Here is a 13,699-nt window from a genome sequence, read left to right on the forward strand (position 1 = left end):
ATTCAGACATGATAGTTTGCTGTCTCAAAATTGAAGGACCCCATCACTGTCACCAGTGGAGAAAAGATAAAATGAAGTACAAGAATGCGTAATTTCGCCTATTGCCTCACATCAGCAAGACTGTGGCCTTAGGAACTTGGCTGAGGCAGGCATCACTCCAAGTTTAAGTCCACATATTGGTTTATATTTCAAACATGCCACAAGGCCTATGCATGGGGATCAGTTACTCAGCCATGATCCAGTTTGCAAGGAAACTATTTCCTACATGGATATGAACGTGCTCAGACCCACAGTGTGCCAAGAGTAAGAGACATAATGTATATAAAGAACAGAATTCAGACATTTTATAGCATTTCTCATTTCACAGCCTGAAAACATAATATATATGTTTTAAAAGCATCTCCGGCATCTTTCTGGGAAAAATTTACTATCCAGTTTATTATGTAAAACCTGCGCTTAATGTTAGACATTAATTTAGCCAGCACAGTGTGCTAACCTTTCAGAAGATAAGTGACAGATGCAACTTGAACTCATACAGCAGCATCCATATTTCCCTGTGTTGAGTGATGGCATGTTATGAATGTACTGACCAACTAAGGAATAAAACAAATGGAAGTGAAATTATGAAAGCTTTATGCCTTCTCATTATACAAACTTAATCTAAATGGATGTCCTAATATTCTTCCAGATGCAATGATAAACTTCCAACCAGCTAGGAATATTTATTGGGAGGATGAGTATCATTATCCCATTTAGATTATTTCAGCATTAAGGAATATGGCTTATTCAAGCTGCTGTTGATAAAGCAGTGTGCTAAGGTTAATACTGCAACTGACAATGCTCTGCCAGATTTCACAATATATGGAAAACTTTAATTAGAAGTTTATGAACCTCTGAAAATTCTCCAAAGGGCTTACCCTTCAGAAATGAACTTTGACAAATAGTCAGCTGAAATACCCAGCGATACGCAGCACTAACGTAAGTGATTGCTGATGTGGATTGGTGCGTGGTGGTCTTACACTGACAGGGGCTTCCTCCAGCACTTTCACAGCCTCCTTTTGTCTTTGTGCTTCATGAAATGTAATTCATTTTGGTTTTAGGGAAGTATTACAGTAATTATATCATGGATGAAAATCCTGTTCCAAGTCAATGAGTCAGTTAGATGTCAGTTGTGAGGGCAGGATTTCATTCTTTACTTGATGAGGGAGTTGACAGCCATCAAAACAGTATTTCTTTGAAATGTGTTAATTTGCTTGATGTTAGTTAACAATGGCTTCACTCTTCTGACAGAAACTGCTGTAAGCCTGTTGGAATGGCAGAAAAGCAGCGATAAGAAATCTGCATTTGAGGATGTTGTGGAGTCTGTGGATGCTGACATTGATTGTACCTGCACTGGCAGCTGTAGTTAAGCCAAACGCTTTGGTGTTGTGCTATAGACATACTACACAAATAATTGAATAGCTGGACAGATAAGAAGGGAACATAATAGCTGTAGTAAAATATTAAGAAAGGTGCTTGAAGAAAATAAGCCTACTGCAAAGTCAAATGCATTATGTACAGTCTGCACTGCTTAATAAATATGTTCATTAAATAAGTATTCATGTGGTCTCTCTTTATTTTTCCCTATCAACAAAACAATCAGGCCAACTATATTATTATACAGAAATTCTGCTCCCTTTTATCTGCGATATAATTACAGCAGTCCGCACTGAAAATTATGTTCACTAGGTGATGAAAGGAAAACATGATTATGGCTACTGCTAACATTCCATTGTGCAAAGAATTTCATATTTAGCATACTAAAGACACAGTAAGCATTTGTTTTCTTTTATGTTTTCTGGTAAAGAGCAACGTCTGTTCCTGGAACCATTCTGCAAAAAAATATATTTTACTCCCAGCAAGACCATTAGCCTTAGTGCATTCTACAAAGGAATGAATTGGACTGCTAGACTCCCACTGTAGCTTTCCAGAGAGCTATAGTGTGTGACACAGTCCCCATTTTCATTTAAATTTCAATGGATGTGCTGTTGCTTCATGAACTAACTAGAAGTGTGAATAGGAACTTTTTTTTGCTTTACCATCTCCTATTGTATATTTATGAAAATGATGGCTTCAAAAACTTCAGGGAACAATAATACATCAAGTAGCATTCCAAATACTCCAAAAAGCAATATATAGAAAGATATCTAAGATCAATAGCATCATAAAGGTAAAATAAAATACAAGCAGGACAGTCAGACTGTGTTTAACCAGTGAAGAGTCAATCTGCCAGCTTCCACTGTGCAGAAAGGTAATTTCCTCCCACCCCAGGGGAGCAGGAATAGGTGGCACCTTCAAACCCCCAAGCAATGGCACAACATCTCTTCAGCCCGTGTCACAAATCAGCCGTGCACCGAACCATGGTATGTTGTCCATAACAGTCAATAGCAGCCAACACACTCTTCCAAGAGAAACCTTAGTGTGGGCAATGTACAGCTGAACCCAATCCCTGGCAGGAAACTGTCATTAAAGAAAATACTTTTCTTTCTAACTAAAAACTGATCTATCAGAAAGATGATTGAAGACTAAATAGTTGAACAATTACAGTATAACACCTCACAGTGCTTTTCTTTCAAGCGCAGAAGCATGAGTAATGCTCCTTTTACTCTCTCTCAGGTTGCAGCTTGCCACCAACTTTCAGAAAAGGCTCAGTTTTTCTCCATATACAGCCATAGCATCATTACTTCAAGAAGTGAGCCATTACAAGTTTGTACAAACCAGATGCCAGGTGCATACTCTGGGTTAAGGGTATTTGCCTCTGCCCCAAGCCTCTCCGCTGGGGATAACCTACAAAGGCAAAAGGCAGTTATCTGCCTTTCTCCTCCCCCAGCTTTAATTTCATCTATGTATTGTATTTGAGAATATGTGCAGATAGCCAGTGTTCTATTCAACAGCTTTTTTTCATGCATGTATCTTCAAACTAAGATCAGTGATATGAATTCTTGCCCTATTTTTATTTGTAATAAAGCATTCACAAATGCATTCAAAAAAAGCTGTGTTTTACTAACTCATCAGAAGTCCTAGACTGCAAAACAGCCTCAAACAAGAGGGGAGACGAAAAACATTGCATTCCACTTTCCCTTAAAACCACTCTAGTCTTACACCAGGAGAGTTCTTTTCTTGCTGGTATTGTTTTCACTGTGGCTTATGGGAGATTTGACATTGACTTTCATAGGATCAGACCGTCCTCTTTAATCCAACACCTCTCTCTTTAATCCGCTTGTTTACAAAAGAGAAACTTTTGCCAGTCAACCACTTCAGATAAGACAAAGGTAGTAGGGAAAGAAGAAAAATGAAGTTTCATGCTCAACTACTAAAACAGGGATTTAGTAACAACAAAGAGCCATCAGTAAGAGAAGAAATTCTGCTCCCAGGGCAGGGAATTCACTCACCATCACCCTACCAGTACTGCAGCCTGGGCTGGAGTGCAGGCTCAACCAGGGGGAAAAGCAGTCACTGGTAAAGTCCAGGCACAGACCTTTCCCTGGTCTGCACATCTCATCATTTCCACTCTGAAGGGGCAGCTTTCCCTTCTGTCCAACTCCTGTTCATTAGTGCCCCCTTGCCGAGACAGCTGAATGCCTTTGACTGCCTGAAAGGCTTCACTGCAGCTGTTTAAAATCACAATGTAAAGAAGGTTAGAAAAGCCTGAGGTTGGTAGTGTGCACAGCAAAGCAAAAGACTTAGAACCAGCTCATTTTGCCAAAGGAATTAAGAACATTAGCAGTACAAGTGTGAAAAAGCCCTTCTGGAATTTCTAATGCACCACACAGACATTTCCAACCCATCTGGGAGAATATCTGCAGCCCAGATTTAAACCTCATTTGGAAATCATGCCTGTCCTATCTTATAAAGCAAGCCAAAGCTATGTCCCCAACTCAGTATTAAAATGTGTACTACACAGGCTGAGCTTTTATGCATTCTACTTTTCATTCCTAGCGCTTCTGAATTGTATGTATTAATGCATTCTGGACTTTACTGCAGTAACCAAGTAATATAATCTTGCAATTATGGTACTCTAGTATTATTTTTTTTAAAGTGTCAGAAAAAAGATGCAGACCTAAGCATAATGCAGGCTTGAGTCCTAATCCTGCCCTTGCAGCTCTGTAATGTGGTTTTGCATGAGGCTGGGGACTTCTGTGTCTCATTTTCTGCATCAGAAAGATATGACTACTTACCTACTTGATGGAGTCAGGAATGCTTATGAATTTATAGTCCCATATGTCTTTTGCAAGTTCTTCAGTGATTCTAGAAATGAAAAGTAAATTTTTCCACTAGATCTCCTAACCACATGAGTATATTTTATTGCTAAGTTGAAGGTTTTCATTTTCAGATTCATCCAACTGTAAAATAACTATACATTTGGAAAAAAACAAAGCAATACACTTAATTTGTGCACGGTCAGCTTTGGTTAAACCTTAGTGGATTATTCCTAAAAGCCTAGAATTGGATGGTGTTGTTACAGACAGATAGGCAAAAAGGCTATCAGAGACACACAGCCTTTTGTAACCTGGACAAAGACAACAAACCTTTCGTCCATCAGACCTGGCTCTTTTGATTCACCAATTTTAAATGGCACAGTGACTCTCAGGAAAGCACGGAGCTGCAGTGTGATAGGAAAGGACAAAACCACTAATATCAGACCCCTCCTGGAAATGAAATGCCGGCTCCGCAGCATGAGCATTAAAAAAATAGCATCTACAATTCTAACCCCACTGAAGCCAGTGGTTATACTCAACAGAGCTAGGCTTTTACGCAGCACGTTTGAATGAGTTATTAAATGAACTTTAGTTGTCCCTAAAAATAAATGTACTGTGCGGATCTAAGTGCAGCTGATGAATAAGAAACCTCAGGAATCTAGCAAATACAGTAGTTAACGCTAAAACCAGAGACAGCTCAGAAGGTTGCAGGAGTGAGTAGCTATTAGTGGCCATCTGAGTTTTATGTTGCATCTCAAGGTCTCTCATGCCATCTACTGGCTTTTTTATTTAGTTACAATGGTTACTTTTTTTTTTTCCTTTAGGTTTTTTTTATAGGTCTCATATATTCCAGGTTGTTTTACATAAATTCCAATCAAGGTTTGGGGTGGGATGTTTTACCCTCTTATCTCCACACTTGATTACTATGTGATTTTTTTCTCCTGTAAGTACACTACAGTTTGGTACCATTCTGAATATCATTTCACATTGTCCCCAGAGGAAAAAGATATTGCATATGACATTCTTATTTCTTATTCATTCTTATTTCTGGTATTTCTGGATAGGCAATAATTATATTGCAAGGAGTACCAGAAGAACACTTTACTAAGAAAATTCAAAGCTGTTCAAAAATAGCACTTACAGTTCATCCTGAATCAGTGTGAAAAGGTTGTTATTTTGGTACCTGAAAATGCTTAATGTACAGAAAAATCTGATTATCACTCTTTTTTTGCTTGCAGTTCACTTAGCTGTAATTCACAGCAAACACTTCTGTGTCCTAATATTGTTAAGCAGCCTTTCAGATGGGGTTTGGGAAGTGGGAATTATCTACACTGACAGATTTGATCACAGAGCTTTCCCTTCATTATCTGTAGCCTGTCTCTTTCTGCCGTCCCAGTTCCCCTTCCCTATTTATGCATCCACTGGTCTGGCCAGGACAAATGCAAGCACCTCAGCACACCCTCACCCTGTTCCTGGGAGAGCAGGCAGTGCCACAGCTGTGCACCATCTATTCAGGCATCTTCAGAATTCACATTGTACCCCAGGTTAAAATATCAGTGAGCTGAAGATTTTGGAGCTTTACAAATTTGCTCCCTCTCCTCTCTGGGTTTCCCTTCTGCAGTGCCTTTCACTCATCTGTGATCATGAACAGGCTGAGTCAGGAGCATACGTGACATTGCAGTTCTTGTAAAGGTGATGTTGATTTTAAGCAAGGTTGGAGTTCAGGCTCCAGAACATCCGAGTTTGAACATCCAAAATCTCTATGGATTGTTTTGGATTACTCCAATTGCCATCTGCATACTATAGGCAAAATTAAGCCAAGATCTCTACAGTCGCAGTTAACCCAGTTATACTTGGGTCCTCTTACTGAAAAGCTATATTATCCACCATCTTGGATGCATTTGATCTTAGGTAAATTGACAGTGCTTTGGAGAAAAATACTAATCAGAGACTTGCACCATCAAACCCCAAGTCTGCATAAACTCTGCAAGGGTCGCTGTAACAAGTATAGTGCTAAACTAGGTGCTGAAATAATAATCCTCAGGCTTTTGCCACATCTCTGTTTTGTTTCACTTGGAAAAATGATCACAGTTTCTTTTCATACTGAAGTTTCAGGTCATTTACATGACTCCTAAAATTTTCTAGGGTATGAAATTAATTTCAAAACAGAGTAAATGGTGAAAAACACATTGAACGTTGTGACTAGCTCCCTCACACTTATCTCCTTTTCTTTACATTATTTCCTCCATGTATTTTCTTAACCTTCACAAGAAAAAGTTACTCAACATTCCTTATAGATATTACATGAAACAATATTTAAATGCCTAGTGTAACTGTGGTCATATCTGTTCCTTATGTGGTTGAGAATTTACTCTAATTAGAGCTGCTTTGATGCTTTGTTTCTTGCCAGTTGATAAAAAAGATAATTACAGCAAAAAAAAAATCAGAGCCAAGATTTTGGGCTGAATAAGCTAACGTGCTAGAATTCTACTCAAATTCCTGCCTCTGTGGTCAAAACAAATCTATTGATATTCAAGATCTGTTCATAATTTGGGGGATGATATACAGATTAGATTCACTATGGGCATAAGAGACTAACACAGGCTCAGGCTGGGGTGGGAAGTGGCAGACAAGTGCTTGTCTCACTGTGCCATTAACCTGCCTACATTACTGGAGACTCAGTACAGATATACCAGTACCTCTGAATGTTTCACCTTTGAGGAATAACACCACTTCCTTTTGATCTACACCATTAGTCATGGTGCCCCCATTGCCTCTGGCATTCCGAGGGGCTGTGTTACAAGGCCTGACTTTCCTGTGTCTGAAGCCAGAGCAGTGTTCATCCCAGAGCAATGTACTAAATCCCATCATTAAGGAAAGTAAAGCACTTCAGGTGGGATCTAAGGCATCTTTGCCTCCAGCCCAATTCCTACCAAGACTTCAGTAGAAAATGCTGAAGATGTCATCATACCCATCCCATTTCACAGGGCCCTGGGCTCCCTGGGAACAGGCTTCCATACCTGAAATCACCTTCTAGGTTTGGGCACATTCACTGCCCATTCTGAAACACAGCTGGGGATGGTGGGCCAGGGAAGGAGGCTCACATCTCTGATGATTGCTCAACCTGTTAAATCAGTGTATGAAAATAGGCATAAGCAAATAGGCATAAGCATAATCACAAATGGAGTGTAGAGGGAAGAGCAAGTTGTGTGGCGCTTTTCATATCATACATATGAGAAGGGACTGAGCCCTGCAGATTTTCCGCCATTTCTGAGCAAAGGCAAGGCTGCTTTTTAGGATACTGGAGAGCTCTAAGGCTTGTGAAAATTAGGCGGTGAAAGACTTCTCTTTTTAAAGGTATAGAAGGGAGTACTAAGGATTTCAAACTTGAGTATAAGCACCTGCACTGTATCTAGGTCTTTTTCTTTCCTCTGTGAAGCTGGGTATCAGTCTCTACAACACTACAGCTTCACACTGGAAAATCCTAATGCAACCAAACTGAAATGCTCCAGAGGAATTAATTGGTGACCTTGCCTGACAGACCAAAATAAATCTGGCAGGCAGGTTGCCCCCTTTGCCAAGTCCTCAGATCCCCAGCTGCAGCCATACGGATTACACTGCTTCCCAGGCTGGGTAAGGATGCCAACTCCGAGTCCAGCTAGCAGCCAACTCCCCCGTGCTGCCTCCTGCCTTCAGCTTGGCTCTGCAGGCTCCTAAGCATGCCCAGGGCCAGCTGGTTAGCACCAGGCAGACAGGGAACCTGGCACTGCCCCCACCTTTTGGCCAGCTGGTAGATCGACAAAATGGATTGCACCACTCATGAGAAATTCTGGGATGCCGACATCCCCCTCCTGAGCAGAGCGAGGCGCGATGTGACAGCCCCAGACTGCCCTGGGGAGTGGATTCCTTCTGCACCACCTGCAGGCTGCTCTGTGCCTCACCAGAGGAGCTTTTCAGGGGTGCTGTGATGAAGTTATTTCATTTATATTTCTCAAAGGATCAGAAGCTCAAAGCCCTAAATTTTTGCACATCATTAAGTATCCCATTTTAGCCTTCTCTTAACGAGTAGGTACAGACTGGCAGAATTAAAGGTCATGGTTTAGGTTATAGGCACAGACAAAACTCTGTGCTCTGTATTCTACCAAATCTGCAGCTTTACATAAACAAAAACCAAGAGTACCCTGCCCTGGTTGAGCAGAATCATAGCTTAGAGTATAGTATAGCTCTATACCATGTCAATATAAATATAAAGATAATAAAGAATAATTTCTCATTTCTTTCACAGCTTCTGTTACCAATTCTAAGGGTAACTCCTTTATGGTACAAACATTTGACTGTCATATTCACCCACGTGCTGCATGTTTTCAGCATGGTATCAAGGGTAGTTGAAATACATAAGTTTTTGCTCCTCCTCAGCTTGTTTCTCCTTAAAAGTCTCACTTTAAATGAACTTTTTAATTATTTATGTATGCATCTGATTCGTTCTGAAATCAGTGATCAGGACTCTACGCCTGAATGGCCCCATAACAGCAACAGAAATATTTCCTGTAATTGTGTCCATCCCTTCACCATTGTTCCAGTCGTCAAGTCCCCTTTTAACTGCAGCTCCATATGGAGCAGAAGAGACAAGCAGTGCCACAACAGCTTACATTTGCATAACCTCTGGGCTGGAGACAGTGTGAGATTTTCACAACTGCTAGCTGGAAACGTGTTTGTTTAGCCAAGCTGCCAAAACTCGTATTTTAGCTTGGGAACTCTCTCATCCAATAAGGCTCTCATTACACTTCCACTGTTCGACAAGCACTTCGTTCTGAGGCAATCAAGATGGTAATAAATAGTGCTTTTTAAAAACCAATGGCCCTGAGTCATAGAAGTTTGGAATACAGATGGAGTGGGATCATCCAGAGTCAGCCCCTCAGCAAAATACCTGGTAATTTCCTCATTACATCATCCTTAAATGTCAACCATTTCCTCGACAGTTGCACTGACACTGACAACATGAGCCTTGCTGTTCTCCTCCACATCAATATGCACTTAAGGAAAAAAGGAAAAAAAAGTTTCTTCTGCTTAAAAAATGCTGACAGATCTTTTAAAACAGTATATGAGAAATTAAATGTGTGGTAGAGTCTGCCTTTACTATTCTAATGTCTCAAGACTGAAAACTGCAATAATTTTTCTGAATGACAAACCAAGCGCTTTTCCTGCTTGGTGATCACACAGCAATTTCACAGCTACTGGGTTTCATTACCCTCTTCCCTCCCCAGAAGATTTCCTTTCTATGAAAAGACCTTTCCTACTTTAAGTTCTTCTCTTTGCCTGAGTTCTGCATTATGCTATTTGTAGGGCTTATTTTTCCCTTGCTAGTCAGTAAGCAGGGTTGTCAGGAAGGCACTACATAATCAAGTGTGTCTCAACAAGCTGAACAGATTCCTACAACAAACCCTCAGGAAACCAAACTGCAGCCCCTTCTGCTCCTACCAGCTGCTGCTGCACTCACCATCTAGATAAGAGATTTGGTGATCTCCACTATGGTTTTACCCTTGAGGAAATGGAGCAGTAGGAAAGAGGTTTACTCACACTTCACCCTGACCTCTAGGTGAGAGGAAGCCTTCCCTGTGCAGTTATATGCTCACAGGAGAGGCTGATAAATAGACAGAACCACAAAACAAACAACAGAGTTAAATAAATCCATTAGTGATGTTTTCTGCCCCCCTGGGCCAGTTCCGGGGGTCCATCAGCTGCAAACTCACTGCCACTAGAGGGCAAACACGACCAAGCCATTTAACAAAATAAATCCCCGTACATTAATAGATAATCTTTCTTCATTAAGGCTAATTTTGTGAGAAGCAGCCTCTTTGCCTACTTGTACCTTCAGAAAGGATACTGTGATGATATCTTCTACCAGAGACACGGATGTCAGACACACTAAAAATATTCATAGTTGGAACACTCCCAAAACACATGGACATTTCATTACACGTGTCCCTAAAAATTTTATAACTGCAAGCAAGCAAAAAACTCTCCTCAGATATTCAAAATGTGGTATACGCATTGATTTTCTTCAAACCAATACAAATGAAAACAAAGTAGATATTTTACACCCAATGGAAAAGAATTATTTTGAAAAAATATATTCCCAGTAGGCAGTCAGAGGTCTTCCAGAAAATTGTTGAGATCCCACTCTAGGTGTTTCCTGTTAATGTGGGAGGTGATACAATGAGACTTCTAGACTGATTCACTCTACAAGGCTCTTGTCTGTCTTTCATCTCATTCTGAATGAGCACATAGGCAGCTCAAGTCGTGTTCGATAACTCTTCATAATGGCTTCAGGGTCTGTATGAGGAGTTAGTCATTATCACATAATATGGGTGTTTAGCTACTCAACTATTCGAAATACAAAAGGTAGTTCCTAGTGCAGCAAAGTGAAAGGAGAAAGTAAACTGTGTAGGGAATCATTTAAGAGGTAATTTAAACCAGGAAAAGGAGATAGTATTTGTTTGATAATTTTTGAAAGATTTTTGCAGATGATTTTTCAAATGGAAAGAAATGATAGGTTTAGAAAGATGCTGCAGAATTGGTATCAAAGTTCAGAAGCTAGTGAGTCTGTTTTCCCTTTAATGTAAGCAAGACAATATTTTTTGTTACCAGGAGGTCTAGCTCCCTAAATACAATGAAATGCAGTCTCTGGAGTTGCATTTACCTCTGCTATCAGTAAGTGACCTCCCAACATCAGGATTTTACAAAGATTAGCCCAGCAAGCACATAAAATGTCAAAAGCTACAAGAAATTTTCAGAATTTTCCTCCAGCTTCTCTGAAGGAAAGTTGTCAAAGTAGCTGTCTGCTAAACACATCATCTGACTCACTATAGAAAGAAGGATGTCAACACTGCCTGTCAAATCCAACACTGAGATATATTTTTTAATGGGCAGGATCTGACTTAGACAGATCCCAAATCTCTCTGCAATTACCTGCATCTGTAGGAAAGGCACAAAAGGATTTATCTTAAGAGCTCTCAAACTATCTTCTAGCCTGGCTTTTTTTGTGACAAAAGCAAAGTGAAAATCTTAGGAAAATATTTTCAAAGGCATTTCTTGAGGAGGCTGTGTTAGCTGCTCCTCTGCCTTCACGCCAACAATGGTGCCCCGCGGGTGCAGTTTGGCCGATGACATTTGCTTTCAACCAACACCTTTCCTGGGGGTCTGGTAACCCTTCCCACGTGAGCCCCAGCCCTCTGCCAGCAGTCAGACACCAGGACACCCAGCAGCTTTCAGGAAACAATTCACAGGTGGGCTAATGCCACCAGAACTAGACAACTACTATGGCAGCCTATTGCGTTCAGAGAAAGTGTTTGGGACAACACAATGAGAATTGAAATTACTCTCTCTGCACAATCTCTTAACCAGAAACCTTCCAAACATAGGGAGACGGAGTACAGAAATGCAAGAACATTAAAAAAAAAAAAAGCTCTGCACTTTCAAGATGTTTCACCTTGATGAGCATAACCCACTGAGTATGTCAGTGGTGCCCTGACATGGCCACCAAGGACATGCCACAGCAGTGCAAACAGACACATTGGCTTCCTGAAGCCAGTGTTCACACAAGTGTTAGAAGCAAATGAATTGATTCCTGCCCACATGGACTATCATCTGTTCCATGATAGGTTTTCTTCCTGTTCAAAGCATACTTCAAAAACAAGCAGTCATGTGACCTGAAGTCTAAATGTTGCTACATGAGCTTCAGCTTCTGGGGGCCCTTCCTCAGATTAAGGGTAGTCACGTCAGTCAGGTGTGAAAGTTTCAGACCATGTTTCAGACCTGTCGGTGGTCACTTCAGAGCTATATCCAGGCACTGCATCTAATTAATGACCCGGTGTTAGCCCAAGAGCAGGTCTACAGATGCAAATCACAAATAATGCTGCTTTAGGATTATGACATGTGAGCCTTTACATCCTTCTTTTTGTGTGTCATTTTTACACCCACACAAGGTATGTACAGAGCCCTAATGTCTCTTTTTACAAAAACGTCATGAATGTCCACAGAAGGGGAAAAAAGGAGACACAAGCCCTTAAGGTTAAAGCAAAATTTCTGCCTTTGTATCTAAACCTTATTTCTTCCTGGATTAGATTCACCAGGCATACAAAGATGTGCTTTTGTGGCCCAGGAAAGAAAAGCTCTGGACAGGTTTTGCAAGTGCCCCTATGGAATCTTAAAATGGAACATGAGGAACTGCTCACATTTAAGCCAGCACTGTGCAGGTGTTAGGGAATGTGACAGCACATCATCTAACAGCCTGCATACCTCACTCCCTTTCTCCTTCTTTTCCTAATTATGCATGAGAATTTTAAAAAAAAAAAATAAAAAATAAAAAAATAATAATAAAAAGGAGTTTTGTAAAAGGCGATAGTCCAAAAACATATGAACAAGGTTTTTTCCTCGTAGGGATCCCCTCAGCTGGGTGGGTAAACTCCTGCAGTTCTGGATTGGGCTGGATGCAGCAAGCCATGCTAGCCCTTACTTTTCCTAAGCTTGCCTTTTTCTCTTCTAATAGAAGATAATTTATTCTTTAAGGAATACGTATCATTTCAGCATATCTTAATGTTTTAGAAGGTGAAAAAAGACTTTGAATTATCCCACGACTTATGCATTCAGAGTATGGTGATCCCTAATGTGACAAAACTATGGCAGAAATGGAGAACAACTGTGTTCTCCTCAGCTGATGTGCCTGAGTACGAGGCCTGAGCACCTTTCTCAAAAGAACGAAATGTTTCCCTCATTCTGGAGGAAAGTATGCTCTGGCACCAGACAAATGGGCAATCTTCTAGGAACTGCTCCCCAGGAAGCCTCTCTGCAATGGCTTCTGGTTGAAGCTCACACAAGAATTCAGTTCTTCACAAAGGCATTAGGTAGAAAAGCTTTAATTATTAAAAGAGTGTGAATTAAGCAGACAGTGCAAGCTGCACCTACAGTGCCTTGGTGAGAAGGCACTCTGTAAACAGAATTATTATTTCATCAACACAGTAGACTCCTCACTTAATGGCTCACTAACTGGGCCAGAGATGAGATTCGATGTGAAGAAATCAATGACTCAAAGCAAGAGATTCAGCAAATATGAAACACCTAGCGCTTAGCTCTTAGGATTGCATATTGTCTCCTGTGGAAGTGACTCGTATCATGCAGGGAGAAAATAACACTCCTGCTGCTGCATCCAACTGTATCCATAGGAGATAAGACTGAATTGGTGCTTGCTGACACTAGAGTCCCATACTTTGGGGAGGGGGGGGCAGTATTTGCTTTCTGGTGTTCTCCTTCTGTGTTATATCTGCTAAATTAGTAAGCATTGCTACTTCCTATTTTCAAAATGGTCTTACTGCTTTCTTTCTTCTTTTTGTAACTCATGACTTCTAAGTCAGTATTTCTTAGTAATGGCAGCCTTATTTTGGTGTCCACCAGATGTATACATC

The 13,699-nt window shown here is 40.6% G+C and overlaps 1 protein-coding gene across 1 annotated transcript in view; it reads left to right on the plus strand.

Annotated features, from left to right (window-relative positions):
- The window catches only part of LOC136294943 (vitellogenin-1-like), a 43,017-nt gene extending 41,497 nt beyond the window's left edge, over window positions 1-1,520 (plus strand). The window contains exon 36 of the mRNA XM_066193119.1: window positions 1,291-1,520. Coding sequence (XP_066049216.1) covers window positions 1,291-1,409 — 119 coding nt within the window. The 3' untranslated portion in view covers window positions 1,410-1,520. The remainder of the gene's footprint in view (window positions 1-1,290) is intronic.
- Window positions 1,521-13,699: the final 12,179 nt, after the last annotated feature.

The sequence above is a fragment of the Chamaea fasciata genome, unplaced genomic scaffold (assembly GCF_029207755.1).
Source record: "Chamaea fasciata isolate MVZ Bird 193981 ecotype frontalis unplaced genomic scaffold, bChaFas1.0.hap1 SCAF_10, whole genome shotgun sequence".
NCBI lineage: Eukaryota > Metazoa > Chordata > Aves > Passeriformes > Sylviidae > Chamaea > Chamaea fasciata.